The 14,342-nt window shown below is 40.2% G+C and overlaps 2 protein-coding genes across 3 annotated transcripts in view; one reads left to right on the top strand and one right to left on the bottom strand.

Moving 5' to 3' along the window:
• LOC115693028 (disease resistance protein RGA2-like) overlaps positions 1-4,745 on the top strand; it is a 30,309-nt gene extending 25,564 nt beyond the window's left edge. Inside the window, exon 6 of the mRNA XM_056305612.1 lies at positions 4,369-4,745. The gene's annotated coding sequence lies outside the window, so the exon portion shown is untranslated. The remainder of the gene's footprint in view (positions 1-4,368) is intronic.
• Positions 4,746-5,956: 1,211 nt separating this feature from the next.
• On the bottom strand, positions 5,957-11,998 carry LOC115691356 (protein FAR1-RELATED SEQUENCE 7-like). 2 transcript variants are annotated; one of them, XM_056305613.1, is made up of 4 exons: positions 10,980-11,673; positions 8,346-10,620; positions 6,516-6,588; positions 5,957-6,413 (listed from the first exon to the last, which is right to left on the bottom strand). In XM_056305613.1, the coding sequence occupies exons 2-4, from the start codon at positions 10,565-10,567 to the stop codon at positions 6,351-6,353; spliced, it is 2,358 nt and encodes a 785-aa protein (XP_056161588.1). In that variant the 5' UTR covers positions 10,568-10,620; positions 10,980-11,673; the 3' UTR covers positions 5,957-6,350. The 2 variants fall into 2 exon arrangements, with proteins under 2 accessions (XP_056161588.1, XP_056161589.1); XM_056305614.1 differs by lacking the exons at positions 5,957-6,413; positions 6,516-6,588; positions 10,980-11,673 and adding an exon at positions 11,717-11,998 and having other exon boundaries at positions 7,759-10,620.
• Positions 11,999-14,342: the final 2,344 nt, after the last annotated feature.

Below are 14,342 nucleotides of genomic sequence, written 5' to 3'. Positions count from 1 at the left end.
GCACATTTATTCTGATATTACGAAAATGCATAATTAGATTTATGACTTGCTATGATTGTCAAAATTTGAAATGATACTTCCACATGTCCCCGAAACCAAAGACTGTGGATAGGTGCATCATAAAAAGTCGTCAACTTAGAGCAAACATTTTGTGACGAAGGTCTTTCCTGTCGTAACTTACTGATTATCAATATACAACACTTGTAATAGGTCATAAGTTGGAAGCAAATGTACGTGGCCAATGGACATTTCCATCGCTACCTTGTCGTTTTTAAAGTTGTGATAGGTCGTACGATTAGAGGGAGTGCATCATAATCAGGGCGATTTTGGTCATAACTTACTGATTTTCGACTTATTGCACTTGTAACCTGACTTAATACTGAGTTACAAAACAAGCTAAAAAGTTTAGAACTTTCTACGATGTACATAGCCGTTGTTACGACACCTTTAGTTTGTTTCATCCGTTTTTCTCATCTTGAAGGCAATCATCTCAAAGTAGACAATCATGGATCGACAAAAAAAAATGCAAATGAGTAGATTGATCGTAACATGCACGTAGGATAGAATTGAACTGAAGCATGACCCAACATAACCAGGTTTACAATTTGTTACAACTTATGCCTCCAAGATCTATCACGACTTTCATCCATTGTGTTATAATAGAATAGAACCTAAAGTATCTTTCAAATTAATTGTATTAGATCAATTTGACAGACAAATTAAATTTAAAAGGTCAAATAAATAGATTGGTGAAAATATGATGGAAATTCTCCTTAATATACAAAGTCTCACTGTTCTTGTTGTAACTTATTAATGTTGTAAGATCCTATGCATTGTCTTGTAACCAAGTCTACACTCATTGTAAATTATTCATGGCATTGTCAAGGGTTGTTGTAAGCTGTCACACAATGTTTCGTAACCAAGGCCAGTCGTGTCAGAATTTACTAATTTAGTTACTCTTATCTTTTTTAATGAAGTATGCATAAATTGACCAACACATGTATCTGCCGATAAAAAAAATGAGCTTGTTATGACTAAACGGTTTTTAGTTACAACATAACGTCACGAAGGTTACGACATGTGATTGACACTCTTGTAAATTTATTTTTTCTATCTAGATAGATAATTGGACATAATGACGAGTTACGTATGATGGACTCATGTAACAACATAACCACGTATTAATATGTCCAAACGAATTTGATGACTGATCCATATATAAACGAAGATAGAAAAAGCTATTGTCCGTCTGACAATTTGTCACGCCCCAAACCCTACGAGCGCGCGATCATCCCTTCGTGGTCGTAATGTACGCGACATCCCAGGACTTGTCGCCGACCCAATCGAAACACTATCGAGTAACGCATGCGGAAGCAACCTCGAACTCTCCGTACAACATATAAACAACGGGATAGTAAAAAGACAAAGAATACACATCAACAAGACACTTTTATAAACATAACATCGATTACAACACATACATTTGCAAGCCTTCTACGAGGCCACTATCTACGAACCACGCACAATAACATGGATCGGGTGGTTGGTAAGCTTAACTCCTCTACAAAAAGGTGCACTCAAAAGACGGGGTAACTCGACCTATCATCAATCCCCGTAGTATCCTGGCAGCGTCTCCGGATCAATCACGGTCGCGGGTCTAAAATGGTTTGATTATACAACCATGAGAACACTTCTCAATAAGCAACTACCTAAGCCTCGCTTAGGCCAAAGCGTACCTCCGAACAATTCTAAACATGCAGTACCGACATCCAACATGTCATAACAATCACAGGCGCCCTTACCTCGCCTCGGCACATACGCGAGCCCTGCACGTTAGAATACCGCCATAACATGGCAATTCGCTCCTCGAGCACATAATACAACCACATGACGTAAACGTGCATAAAACGGTTATTAATCCAGACATGCTCAACAGCAGCACAAGCACATTGCATTCCCCAATGCATAACACACGATTATAAATGTCCAGATTATTAACGGCCCCTCGGGCCACCGAACCCCCGCCGGTCTTCTGGCGTAACCAGGCATCGTCCCGCTACTTCGGCGACGGCAACGTCTAGAACCCCCGCCCAGACGGCATTCCACAAAGGAGCATCGATCCGGCCTCCACCGCGATCGGCAACGTCTAGAACCCCCGCCTAGACGGCATCCGAACTCCCGCCGGGCATCGTCTAGAACTCCCGCCTAGACGGAACGTGTCGTGACCATGCACACACCTCAACAATCATTACCAATTCTTATCTTTGTAAATTAGCCCAATGTCAACTAAATCCGCCAAATGCCACGATAACATCGAATAGTCCCCGAGAGAGAGAAAACCGGAATTGCACACATTCGGGCTATTCTGGGCAGTTTGCGCAACAACCGAAATCTCTTTGAAATAAATAATAATTCCACTCCAAAAATTCTGAAATTTGGATATGTTGTACAAAACATCTTGATAAACATTTTCCATGCAGAACTCGAAATCCAGTTCCAACCGTAAACACCTCTTTTTGTCACTTGAAGTCAGACGAAATGCAACCCGTCCGGTCAGGCCGCCTGACCATCAAAATGCATCTCATCCAGTATCCAAATCCCTTTGGAAAGCCTTGAAATTTTTATATGTCATAGAAAAGAATGTTCTTAACAATTTTTGTGAAGGAAGTTTCTTGAAAAGAGGTCTGGAAAAATTTATATAAAATCGGAAAGACCAGAAGGTCGGGTGAACAGTAAATCCGGCTGACTGAATACGGTCCAAAAATGGACTTACGAATGACCCTAAATGATCTCCAAAAATTCCAGATTTAATATATGTCATACTTCAAGATGTTATGAACAACTTTCATGAAGAACACATCCTCAAATTCGGCCCACAAAAGTCACAGTAAAAATAGCAAAATCCAGCGACGCAGCAGCAACCTTACCGGGAATTAACCAACAAGCACCTCCAAGCAAACCAAGCACAACCAGCCACTAAACCAACTATCCACAGCCCTTAAACCATCCCTAACATGTCCATTAGTCACCCCTTAGCCTAGTCAAGGGTTAGGAAGCCACTTACACTTAGCCTAAGCAAGAAAACCGAGCGAAAGGAGCAGCCTACCACGGCAAAGCAAGCAAGCCGACGCCGGAGCAGCAAGCAGCAGCCTCGCCGGACAGCGGCAGCTCACGGCAGAGTCGGGTGGAGATGGGGGCTGAACGGTGGTGCTGGTCGGGTTGGAATGGAGGGCGAGAAGCAGCAGAAACCAGAGGAAGCAGAATGAAGAAGCAAGTAGCAACGAAGCAGCAGCAGAAAATGAAGTAGAAGCAGCAGGCGTGGGGGTGGTCAGCAAAGAAACAATGTAGGGGGAAGTTAGCAGCAGCATAGTAGTGACAGAAACAACGTGGGCAGCATGGGCAGCTTGAGGAGTCAGTGGATGCAGCGGTAAGAAGCAAAAGCAAGCCAGAAATGGCATGGGCGGAGCAGAAGCAACACGGCACAGAAGCAACAGGGAAGTCCATCATGGCAACATGGGGAGGTCAGCAACGTGGGGAGTCACCTGAAGTATGGGAGAGTGATGATGGCTGGTGGAGTTGGTGGAAGAAGTCAGCAGCAGCAAGAGCAAAGGCGTAGAAGCGTAAACAAAAAGCGAAGCATGGGTGGAGCAACGTGAGATGAGGAGTCAACAACGTGGAGGAGGGCAGCGGGGAAAGAGGAGGAAGTCAGCGGCGTGGGGCAGCGGCGACGTGGGGGAGGAGAGAGAGAAGAGAAGAGAGAGAAAGTCAAACGCACTTGAGTGCGATCCGACGACCATCGTTCAAATCCGAAAACGATCCAACGGCCCACGAAAAACCCTAATTATAAATTAGGAAAAAGGCCAAAAGATAATAACTAAAACACACTATGAGGGAGGTCTACTAGTAGAAATCCGCACCCGGTCCAAATTTCACTTTTCACTTATCCCGGGCAATATTGACGCTGGTCACAATAATATCGACACCGTCCAATTAAATTCGTTATGAAACACAGAGAAATTCGACACCAAAATTCGGGCTCTAAATAACGGCCAAATTCGATCGAGTGCGATTCTAGCGAAATCTCAATTTTAAAAACAATAACCGAGAGTGATCAGTTCTCGGACGAGAATTTACTATAGGCACACTGATGAATTATACATTTTATAAATCCCAAAATTGGGCCAAAATTCGGAATGTCACACAATTCATCGCCTATCTATTACAAGTATTTTGCTTTTGTTGTATAAGTTTGGTTAAATGTTTTTAGCGAAGGTGATGCTTGTAAAATGTGCATAATTAGTGCCCGATCACATAGAGAGATAATTATCACTCTGAGATTCGCTCACCCCTTTTCTTTAACCTTTCCAGTTCCGTAGCCTATGATGCATTGGAGGAGCGGCTTCAACATGCGGCTTATTGGCCTATATTCTTTTGGTATTAGCTTTCGGCCCAGATATGTATGTTTTTGGTATGTGGCAACATTGGTTTGAGGCTTCGTCCTCCTCTTGAAAGACAGCCATGTCACTCCCTTTTTCTTGTGCGGAAATTAGAGGGTGACAATTACACTATTAGATAGGGGAAAGGACCAACATGAAGAATGAGATTGATGGTCATGATTTAGTCTTGGAGTACCCAAAACTTCTTACCGAGATCATACTTTCTTCGGTCGCTGAAGCTCATCTATTGATCTTTACAATTTTTGTATCATCACACTGGAATCGACTAAAAGAAAGCTTTCGTGTGTAGGATGTGGAAACAAACAGAGAATCAGTTTTTTTCAGGTCGTAGATTTAGCAGCAAGTCCATTTACATCTGTAGGTATCATATCTTGTGTCGAAGTTATGAGCCCGTGGAAAAAGAAACTTCTTGCTTATTTTCCTAACTTTTCAGGCAATGTTTCTTGCAAAACTTACTTCGATCATCCATCCAGAAAACAAATTGGGCATGAGTTTTAACTAAAAATTTCTCAATGTAATGAACTGTGACTGGTCACAAAAATCTAGTATCATATCACATAATAAGAGCAAAATTGCAAATGATGGAGAGAGAGAGAGAGAGAGAGAGAGAGAGAGAGAGAGAGAGAGAGAGAGAGAGAGTACATGTTTTTCTTTAGACACAAGTTATTTTATCAATCAGTTATGCAGTAGAAGATGAAATAATGCAGAGACTACATGTTTTTCTTTAGACACAAGTTATTTTATCAATCAGTTATGCAGTAGAAGATGAAAATAATGCATTAGTCTCGATTGGCATCACAGTATGTATTCGGAAAGGAATGTACAATCATACATGATGCATGAGAGCGTCTAAATCCTTCTCCAGGGACTAAAGTTGAGCCTGCAATCTTCTTCAATAAAGCTCTCATTGTATAATGCCACAAGCCTGACCAACTCTTTCAAAAGCTCATTCACTCTGCGATATTGTCATTTTCAAATTGAAACCTCACCTTTTTCTCTTATGCTTCTCCCACGGTTTGAGACCAGGTCTCATCCCTACGGCCAACCCCCCAAAGCACTAATTTCTTAACTCTACAATTTGTCAATGCTGTACCATGTTCATTCACTATGCACCGTATTTTCTCATCAGACTCGACCATCTCAATCATTCTTGTATCGTCAAAATTTAGACCAAATCATACAAAGCAGAAAATCTCACTTTGACAGCACAACCAAGGAATACAGCAGCCAAACCAAGATGAACTAGTAATGCCATTGACCAATATTAGTAATGATGCTTGAGATGAATGACATGCTTCATAGGATTTTACAGTTAAAAAAATTGCGACATATGTTTCTTGCCGATTCTCTGTTAAGTGTTCTGTAATTTGGTGTTTGGCATTCCAGTGCACCCGACTAATCCAACAGGCTCATGATAGTCTCCCCATTGAGCACAACCAAACAATTTCCATGGTAAGAGGTGACTAGAGATGACCCCAAAGAGCAGCATTCAGCAGGACTTGGGCCATTGCCTTCCGACAAGTAGTTATCGTAATCATCTTGACAACCCTAAGATCATGTCTTGCCTATTCATTTACTCTAAGAAGGGCACAGCGGCTAACTCCTACAAATTCCTTTAGAAGTATAAACTAAAATTAGAACTGAACTTAGAAGCATTTTATGTTGCTACTCACATTTTAAAAAGGTGAAGAAAAATAAAGAGAAAATGAAGCACAGACAGATCACTCCAAAGTCTAAAACTATCCTAACCCAGAACAAATTTGGACAAGCAGGCAATACCTTTCTCAGAGATGGCCGATGCAAGCTGCAGAGCCAACTCCAGGAAAAAAAGCTTCACCAAAACATGCTTCAATGCCCTTTCAAGTTCTTATTCTTTCTGCTCGAAACTTTTTCTCAGTTTGTAACTTTACCACATAAAACTCTAGCAACAGTTGTTCTGTTCTCTTTTTCTTGTTTCTGTCATCATTCGGGATTTTGGATCAATAAACATAACCTACACAGTCTCTCAAGCAGGGAGGTTCAAGTACATAGTTTTCTTCTCAGGATGGCATGGGTCACCTGCTTTACTACGATGCTCTTAAAGAGACGCATAGACAGTGACCCAACAATCAAAACATACTCTGACATTGGCCTGAAAGAAAAATTCACAAAAATAATGAGAAATCTGTTCGTTTTGTATGATGTCAGCAAGTTTCAATTATAGTGTATCAAGCCTAGTTAAGATTATACAACTAAAAAAGAAAATGTAAATTGAATTTAACTAGGGGAAATCATGATTTATTTTTGATCTATGATTTTTACAAAGCACTAGGCATATTCAGATCTCAACTAATATTCAAGCTCAAGGTTTCAAGTCAAGGCATCAGGAGACAATGTTAACATATCATACCATACCAAGGTGTTCCTAAAATTTTTCTAGGATGTCATATATGATATGAGCATGGACTCTATGAAGCACTTGACCAGGCAAATCTCAACTCATGCATTTCTGAATCTTGTCTCATTATGGGTGTTGTACATCAGCTTCAGCCTCAGTAGTCTAAGCTACATATCAATGGCAGCCCTGACCTACTTATCTGCCCACAAGCAATTCAACTCTAAGCTAGCTATATACGCCACTTGGTCCCTTGGCCAAATATTCTCTGATAGTTTCTCCTGGTGAGAGTAGCCTAACTAGCTATAACAAGAAGAAGCTCATTTCTGTTGCCATAAGGACAAATCTATCTGCCAGCACAGTAGCGATTGCCCTAGTTTCCTCATATATTGAAGTGCTAATGGACAGATATCCATTAAAGAGCTACTCGTGCATCTTAAAGAGCAAATTATGCTGCTTCATGAGCCAATATCACACATACAATGGAGAGTTTCTACTATACTTCTGTGAGATATTTCATTTTGCATTGTCTTCATCAGTATTGCTCTTCGTACTCAAATCTGCACTACAAGAGTCATTCAGCACACTCCAATATAGTGGAACATTTACACATCGTTGAATAACAGAAGTTTGTCGGCTATGATATGTCCTATTAAAGCGACATAGGGAAAGAAAATGTATGGCCAAGAAATAAGATGAAACACAAAAAATGATACAAGAAAGCAGCCACATCATGGAATGTCAAATGGCATTTCCAAATATAGCTGGAAAAGTCATTACCAAATAGAAAATCACATCAACCGAGTAACTTTCTGCAACTACAACTGAGGTGCTGGAGTGTGATTGATTATTGAATCAAACGTTTCTATTAGATGAACTTCACTTTTCTTTTTATGTTCATGTCAGATTATTCAGGGTGAGGAAAAATTGAAATGCAAATCACCACAACTCATGTATATCATTAACTTCACTATGATTAGCTCATTAGAAGGCCAGACCAGCAGGTGTCTCTTGCTAACTTCTGCACCAAAACTAAGAGTTATCCATGTCTCCCATTCCTTTTGCCAAAGTTACACTAGAGAGAGAGAGAGATTGGATAACTTGGAGGAAGTTACACCAGAGCACAGGTCTACAGATTCTTCAAATATCAGGTCAGCTTCTCAAAGACACACAGTCAGCGGGCTTGTGGTGGCTTCCCCCTGCTAGACGTTTGTTGAAATTTTCCTTTTGAAACTGAAGGTATAACTTTATTGCAAGAAAATTTTAAGCATGGTTCTTCATTCACTCTCCGCAATTTATCCCCTCCCTTACCCCTAGCCTCTGAGGTGAGATAAACAGAAGAAACCAACAAAAAGAACTAGTAGAATGCATAATTTCATATCCACATAATTTCACTTCTGACTGAGAAAGCTTTTATACCGTATAAAACAAGTTGATGCCCTTTAGTTACAAAAGTCAGGCCTGCTGGAAAAGAAACAGACGCACTCCAAACTACAAAATTATCCTAAACTTACCTCTGCCAGCAAAGTTTCCTCCCACCCTCATGCATAATTTCATAAGCAAGTTTGTATTTCTCAAAAGATGTGGCACCAAACTCTATATATTTGGCAGCAATTTCACGAAGACTCCAGACCATCTTAGCCTTACTTTCGTGGGAGCTACCTTCTGATTCAAAATCACGTACAGTACCATACTCAGCACTTCTCGTCCACCTATGTAAGATGTAGCGAGATGGAAGCTCCCTAATATCTAGAATCTGGAACAATCTCAAAGCATGTCTACACAGTACGCCCTCTGATTCAAACATTTGACAGCCACAACTCACATCGAGATTGGATGAACAAAAGGTAACGATATGTTTCTCATTCTCATTGCCGCACTTACGGATCAAATATCTGCTGATGGCCCCTTGTTGATGAATCTTGGCACCCAGATAACTGTAGCTTTGTAAAAGTTCCCTCTGGAAAACTTTGAAAACGGAAAGGGTATAAAGCCTCCTACATTGCTCTTCCATCGGTTCATTTGTCTGCAAAAATGCCTGCAAGTTGAATGAATTATAATCTTCTTTCCTTTCATTGCCACGACGTTGCTCCAAACCTTGCTCATATCTCACAACAAATTCCTCAAGTGATGTTTGAGAATTTAAATATGGATCAAAAAAGGCATCTAGACTTCCATCAATGGGAATTCCAGCAAAAAATGTTCCACGTAAGTACAGTGGAACCCAGTTTTCATGCTTTTCATACATTTCCTTCAGCCAAGCATTTTCCCTCAGGCCATATTTGCTGAGAAGAGCATCCCATGCAGCATCAAATTCGCCAACTGTATGACTTTGATAAACACACTTCTCATATTCATATTTACAATCACTACTCAGTGGACTCAAATGCTCCCGTTCTTTTGTCTTAATTTGCCACATTGAGAATCGATGATGGCTTGAAGGAAAAACCTGTGCAATCGCTTGCAGAATGGAATCATCATGATCAGCTATTATCGACTTGGGATGGCACCCTGACATTGCCCTGAGCCATGTCTCAAACAACCATATGAAGGACTCCTTCGATTCATCAGCAAGTAGAGCACATCCAAGAAGAACCGGCTGCTTGTGGTGATTAACACCAACAAAAGTAGCAAATGGCACCACATAATTGTTTTGCTTATAGGAGGTATCAAAAATGATGGCATCACCAAACTGACTGCAGGAGAACCTAGATCTGCCATCAGCCCAGAAAAGACTCCTACAGCAACCCATCTGTACTTCAACAGCATAAAAGAATCCGACGTCCTCAGCTTGTCGGTTCTGAAAATAATTATGAAGCACGGTATACCAATCACTTCCTATGTTGTTCGCACGATGTTTCTTTATGAGGCTCCCATTGTGCTTTTTAGCAATGTCTAGTTTTTCCGATGTTTCATTAATCTCATCTAAAAATTTCCTAGAAGCTGAACCTCTGTTGGCTTTCATTTGCATCTCAAGCTCATGGTTATGCTCTAGTTGATAACGATCAACAATCCACCTTCCATTACCATGCCTCTTAATCCTCATAAATGCACCACACCCAACCCTAGAAGGATGCTGAAATCCTTCCTTCGAGCAGACAAATCTCCGAGAAGTAATCGAACCATCGTTCTTTGATCGAAACAACTGACCGATACGAACTCTAAATCCCACATTCCCAGCATATGCATCATAATACTGGTATGCTTCGTTAGCTGAATCAAACTTTAGACCCACATAGAGCTCAATTTTCACTTGTCCTTCATTTGCCCCCGGTTTAATGCGTTTGGCACTAACAATACTTGAAGAAGATGAGCATCCATTATCAACAACATCAAGCTGCTTTATCCGTGGCTTACAGCACAAATCAACTACTTTAGCAGTTGTTGCTGAACTTTTGCACCGGGAATTGACAGGATGATTCTCCTCACAAGCGTCAATATCATGATTATGATCTTTCGCAAATTGGTCAAGGACCCACTTGCCAGAATCAGATCTTTTCACCCTAATGAATGCAGGGCACCCTGTCCTTGAATTAATCTGAAACCCTTCTTTCCAGCACACAAATCTCCTATTACAAACCGATCCATCCACTCGCGATCGATACAATTGACCAGACCGTATTCTAAAACCCACTTGTGATGCATAATTGCTATAGAATATACGAGCATCATCTGAGGTATCAAACTCCAACCCCACATATGGCTCCTGTTCAAACTCTTCTTCCCCCACCCCCATTGAAATCCCTCTCACATACAGCACCAAGCATTCCTCAGTCTTTAAAGCTTTGCCTGAAATAAGAAAATAAAATAAGCGAGATCACATAGAAACCTCAATAAATCAGCTCATTGTAACTATAGCTAAATATCGGAGAATCTAGGACTCGAATAAGCAACATTACTTTAAAAAATGACAGCATTGTCAACATAGAAATAGTCATTCTAGATTTACTTAAACTAGTCTACAAAATTCGAATACAAAGTGAAACGGCCAACTGCAAGTGCAAGTGGCCCTTTAAATAAATGGATCATAGTCAACACTCAATAGGAGTTTGCCATGGTATACCAATTTTTGTAAACCACATCTGTACACCTAGCATTATCCTTATACAGCCAAAAACTCATTTTAGACATTCTAATCTATCACTGACCATCTCCTGATTTAGTTCAGCCTCCAGGCCCAAAAGAAAGCAGCATCAGGAATATCAGTAGTCGTTGTTGCATCGTCACATATTCTAATTTCTACCCTAAAACCAAAAGATCTGTAAGGACAATAGAACAGACAGAATGCTAACTTGTTCTTCTTCTCTGAATAAGAGTCGAAACCAAATCCAATCGAATCAATTCTAAGCAAAGCGACCACAGGTACGGTAGCCCAATGGCCGGATGTCTCCATGACAAGATTTCGCAAGACGTCTCGGGTTCGAACCAATCTGGGAAATTTTATCCACGGGGCCACATGGATGCACCCGCTTCGGTAGTTGGAATTGCGGTAGTAGTAGTTGCTTGGGCCAATCCCTAGTAGTTGGTGGGTCCCCTTAGGCCCGTCCCCTGAGAACTCCACGGCGCAATAGCTACGACTGAAAAAGCAACCACTCCTAGCGGGTATCGAACTCCCGCTTCGTTGGTCATTCCTCCACACCCTTTTGGTCCGTGACAAAAGATTCCAAGCAAGTCGAAAGCAGGTTCGCAGCACGAAATGCAACCATTCATCAAACGTCGACCCAACAAACACGTCACATCGCATCGCGAACGCGCGCGCACAGATACCACAGACAGTAATCCTCGCAAAACCGACCGAGGATCTTGAAACCCTTTGGGCTCCAGTGAAGCACGCTAAGCAAGAACGGTCCCAACATTCAAGAACGCCCCGTAAAAAGAAATTCACCTCTCGAGACGGAGGGGACGGTGCTGGGTTCTCTCCCGAGTTGCCATGTCTCCGGCGATGAAGAGGAAGAAGAACGAAGTGGGTTTGGCAGAGAACCTTCTGCTCCTCCTCCTGCTTCTCCTTCTTCTTCTTCTTCTTCTTCTTCTTGGGATCTATGGTCTCATTCTTGGTTCTTCATGCGCAGGGGAATTTGACTGATGATGGCGAATGAATTTTGGAGCTTGAGCGGTGAGAGGGGATGAAGAAATGTAGGGGGGCGCTTCTGCAATGGCAAGGACGGAATGGCAAAAAAACCAAAAAATATGTGCAGCGTTGAGGTTTTCTTTTTCTCACGATTTTAGCCCCCCCAAATTGAATTTTTATTCAATAGAGGCCAAAACTATTAGTGTTACATCATTTTTGGCTCCCTTTGTTGGTTTATTATTTTGGTAATGATATAGTCTTGGGTTTGCTCTTAAGTAGCATCCAGAGATGGACCTTGTCAACAGGTGCCTCTGTTACACTAGTCAAACTAATCAACGGCAAATTCGTTTTACGGAAAATAAGTGATTTTGAATAAAATGATTGCTTATATCGTTTAGAAAAATTAATTAACAAAAAATATTTTCATTATTGATAATAATTCATGCCTAAATATTTTCGTGGGCAATGAAAAAAATTGCTATTCATTTATTTTTATAAATAATATTAGCGATCATTTTTCGGAAAATATTTTACAAATCAATCATTTTCCGCGAAACGAACACACCATAAATGGAAAATAATGGAATTCTAAACTCTTCAAGAATGAAAATAAAAAGATATTTTGGTACATTTGCCATTTAAAGAATATATTTCCCGGACTTACTTTTTCGAACTTTCACTTGTTGGTTCGTAAAAAATGATTAGTCAACCGAAAACACCTTCCAGTCAAGGACAATATTCATGCATAAAAATTCTTAAGGTAAAAACACTTTCCGAAATTGCTGCACTTGAATTTTTTAATGTTTTCTTTTTTCTTTTCTTTTTCTTTTTTCTTTTTCCTCTTCCTCCTCCGCCAATCGCTGGGCCTCGACGAGGGCTAGCAGCTGGCCACAGTCACAGGCCGGCGAGGCTTGAAGAAGGAAAAAGAAAAAAATAAAATAAAATAAAATTTAAAAATCGATTTTTTTTGCCCAAAATAAAGTCATGAGATTGAAATCATTTTTTAAATGACATCCAAATATCAAAAAACTTCTTCGATCACATATCACCAAACAAAAGAAAACTAAACATTTTTCTAAAAAAAAATTTCCTATAAAGTATTTTCCCTTTTCATGAAGTTTTCCCTCAAATACACATATTTTCTAGGAAAACATTTTCGTTTGATTCGCTGAGGAAAATGAGTCAACGGAAAAGGTTTTTTTGCCGAAACTTAAATTCGGGAAAATGATTTCATCTTTGAAAAATCGAAAAACATTTTCCAAACTATAACTAGGTATCAATATTTGAACTCAAAACTTTTCATTTGGGCACAAAAACTCCAATGTTGGTGCCCATATCCAGGCGTTCAAGACCAAGTTTCTGGTAGCTGGGGCCAAGTCCATGAAGGCCGAGCCCGAACCCCTAGTGCCAATGCCTAATTCCCTGACACTTGAGCTCTAGTCCATAAAGGGCGTGTTCGGGTCATCGACACTCGAGCTTTAGTTCCCGACACTCAAATTGAGCCCACAAAGGCCATGCATGAGTCCTTGGCGCTCACGCTTAAGTCCTTGGTTAATGAATTATATGTTCTTATAAAATGTTTTTTTTTATAAAAATGGAATTTTCAATTATTATTTATTTAAAAAAATCAATTTTTTTATTTTTTTTATTATTTTTATTTTTGCTTCTTCTTTGACCGGTCATCGATCACGGTGACGCCCGGCGACCAGCCACAGGCAAGCTCGAGCCTCGCTTGAGGGTGGCTAATGGTTAATGAAACGTTCGTGTCAGTCAAATATCAAAAAATATTATCATTTATTGAAAATGACTTTCCGGAAAACATTTTTTAGCAAGACTACATTTTTCGCAAAATAAATAGAGCATAAAAATATAAAGAAGTACAGAAGCAGTGAAGTGATAGGGTGGCTGGTGAAGCTGCCACCACCCTTGGCAACCCTTTAGTTGGGGACGATCGGCACTTTTGGTAAATAATCGTCGTAGGTTCGTTGATGTTTTAGTGTTTTATGTAGTAACGTACTATCAATCATTTCATACTCATGCATGAAAGCACTTTCAATACGAATGTAAAATTAAAAGTGACAGTAGGCGTGACCGTTACACCTCAATTAAACGATATCAAAACTGCGTGCGTCGTGCATGCCGAATGTGTTAATCGTGCATTTATTATGTATGAAAGTACTTTACACGCAGTGTGGGATCGAATGATTAGGAAGGACAAGAAGGGATTTAGACGATTATGAGGGGAAAGAGGAAAAATGATATGCTAGAGAGAGAAAAGAGATTAAAAACAATTTATTATGATGTAGATATCTCTTTATCTATTTATAAGTAGATGTAAAAATTCAAGTACAAGTGAAAAAGAAGAACAAATTTCTTAAGTAATACACAGACATATCCAAATCCCCCAAGTACCTCTATATATCTATGGATTCGAAGGGATTTA

Source organism: Syzygium oleosum, unplaced genomic scaffold (assembly GCF_021117445.2).
Source record: "Syzygium oleosum isolate NSW1041296 unplaced genomic scaffold, Sole_v2.1 Sole_v2.38, whole genome shotgun sequence".
Taxonomy (NCBI): Eukaryota; Viridiplantae; Streptophyta; class Magnoliopsida; order Myrtales; family Myrtaceae; genus Syzygium; species Syzygium oleosum.
Note: the sequence above shows the minus strand (reverse complement) of the source record. Positions and strands in the feature narration are given on the sequence as shown.

What these genes read in the sequence shown, in the direction of transcription:
- LOC115691356 (XM_056305613.1), bottom strand. Translation starts at nt 10,567, where the DNA reads ATGGGGGTGGGGGAAGAAGAGTTTGAACAGGAGCCATATGTGGGGTTG. An exon ending in AGGAAACTTTGCTGGCAGAG is followed by an intron (nt 6,589 to 8,345) that starts GTAAGTTTAGGA and finishes TTTTTCTTTCAG; the next exon opens with GCCAATGTCAGAGTATGTTT. An exon ending in AGAGCATCGTAGTAAAGCAG is followed by an intron (nt 6,414 to 6,515) that starts GTGACCCATGCC and finishes GAATGATGACAG; the next exon opens with AAACAAGAAAAAGAGAACAG.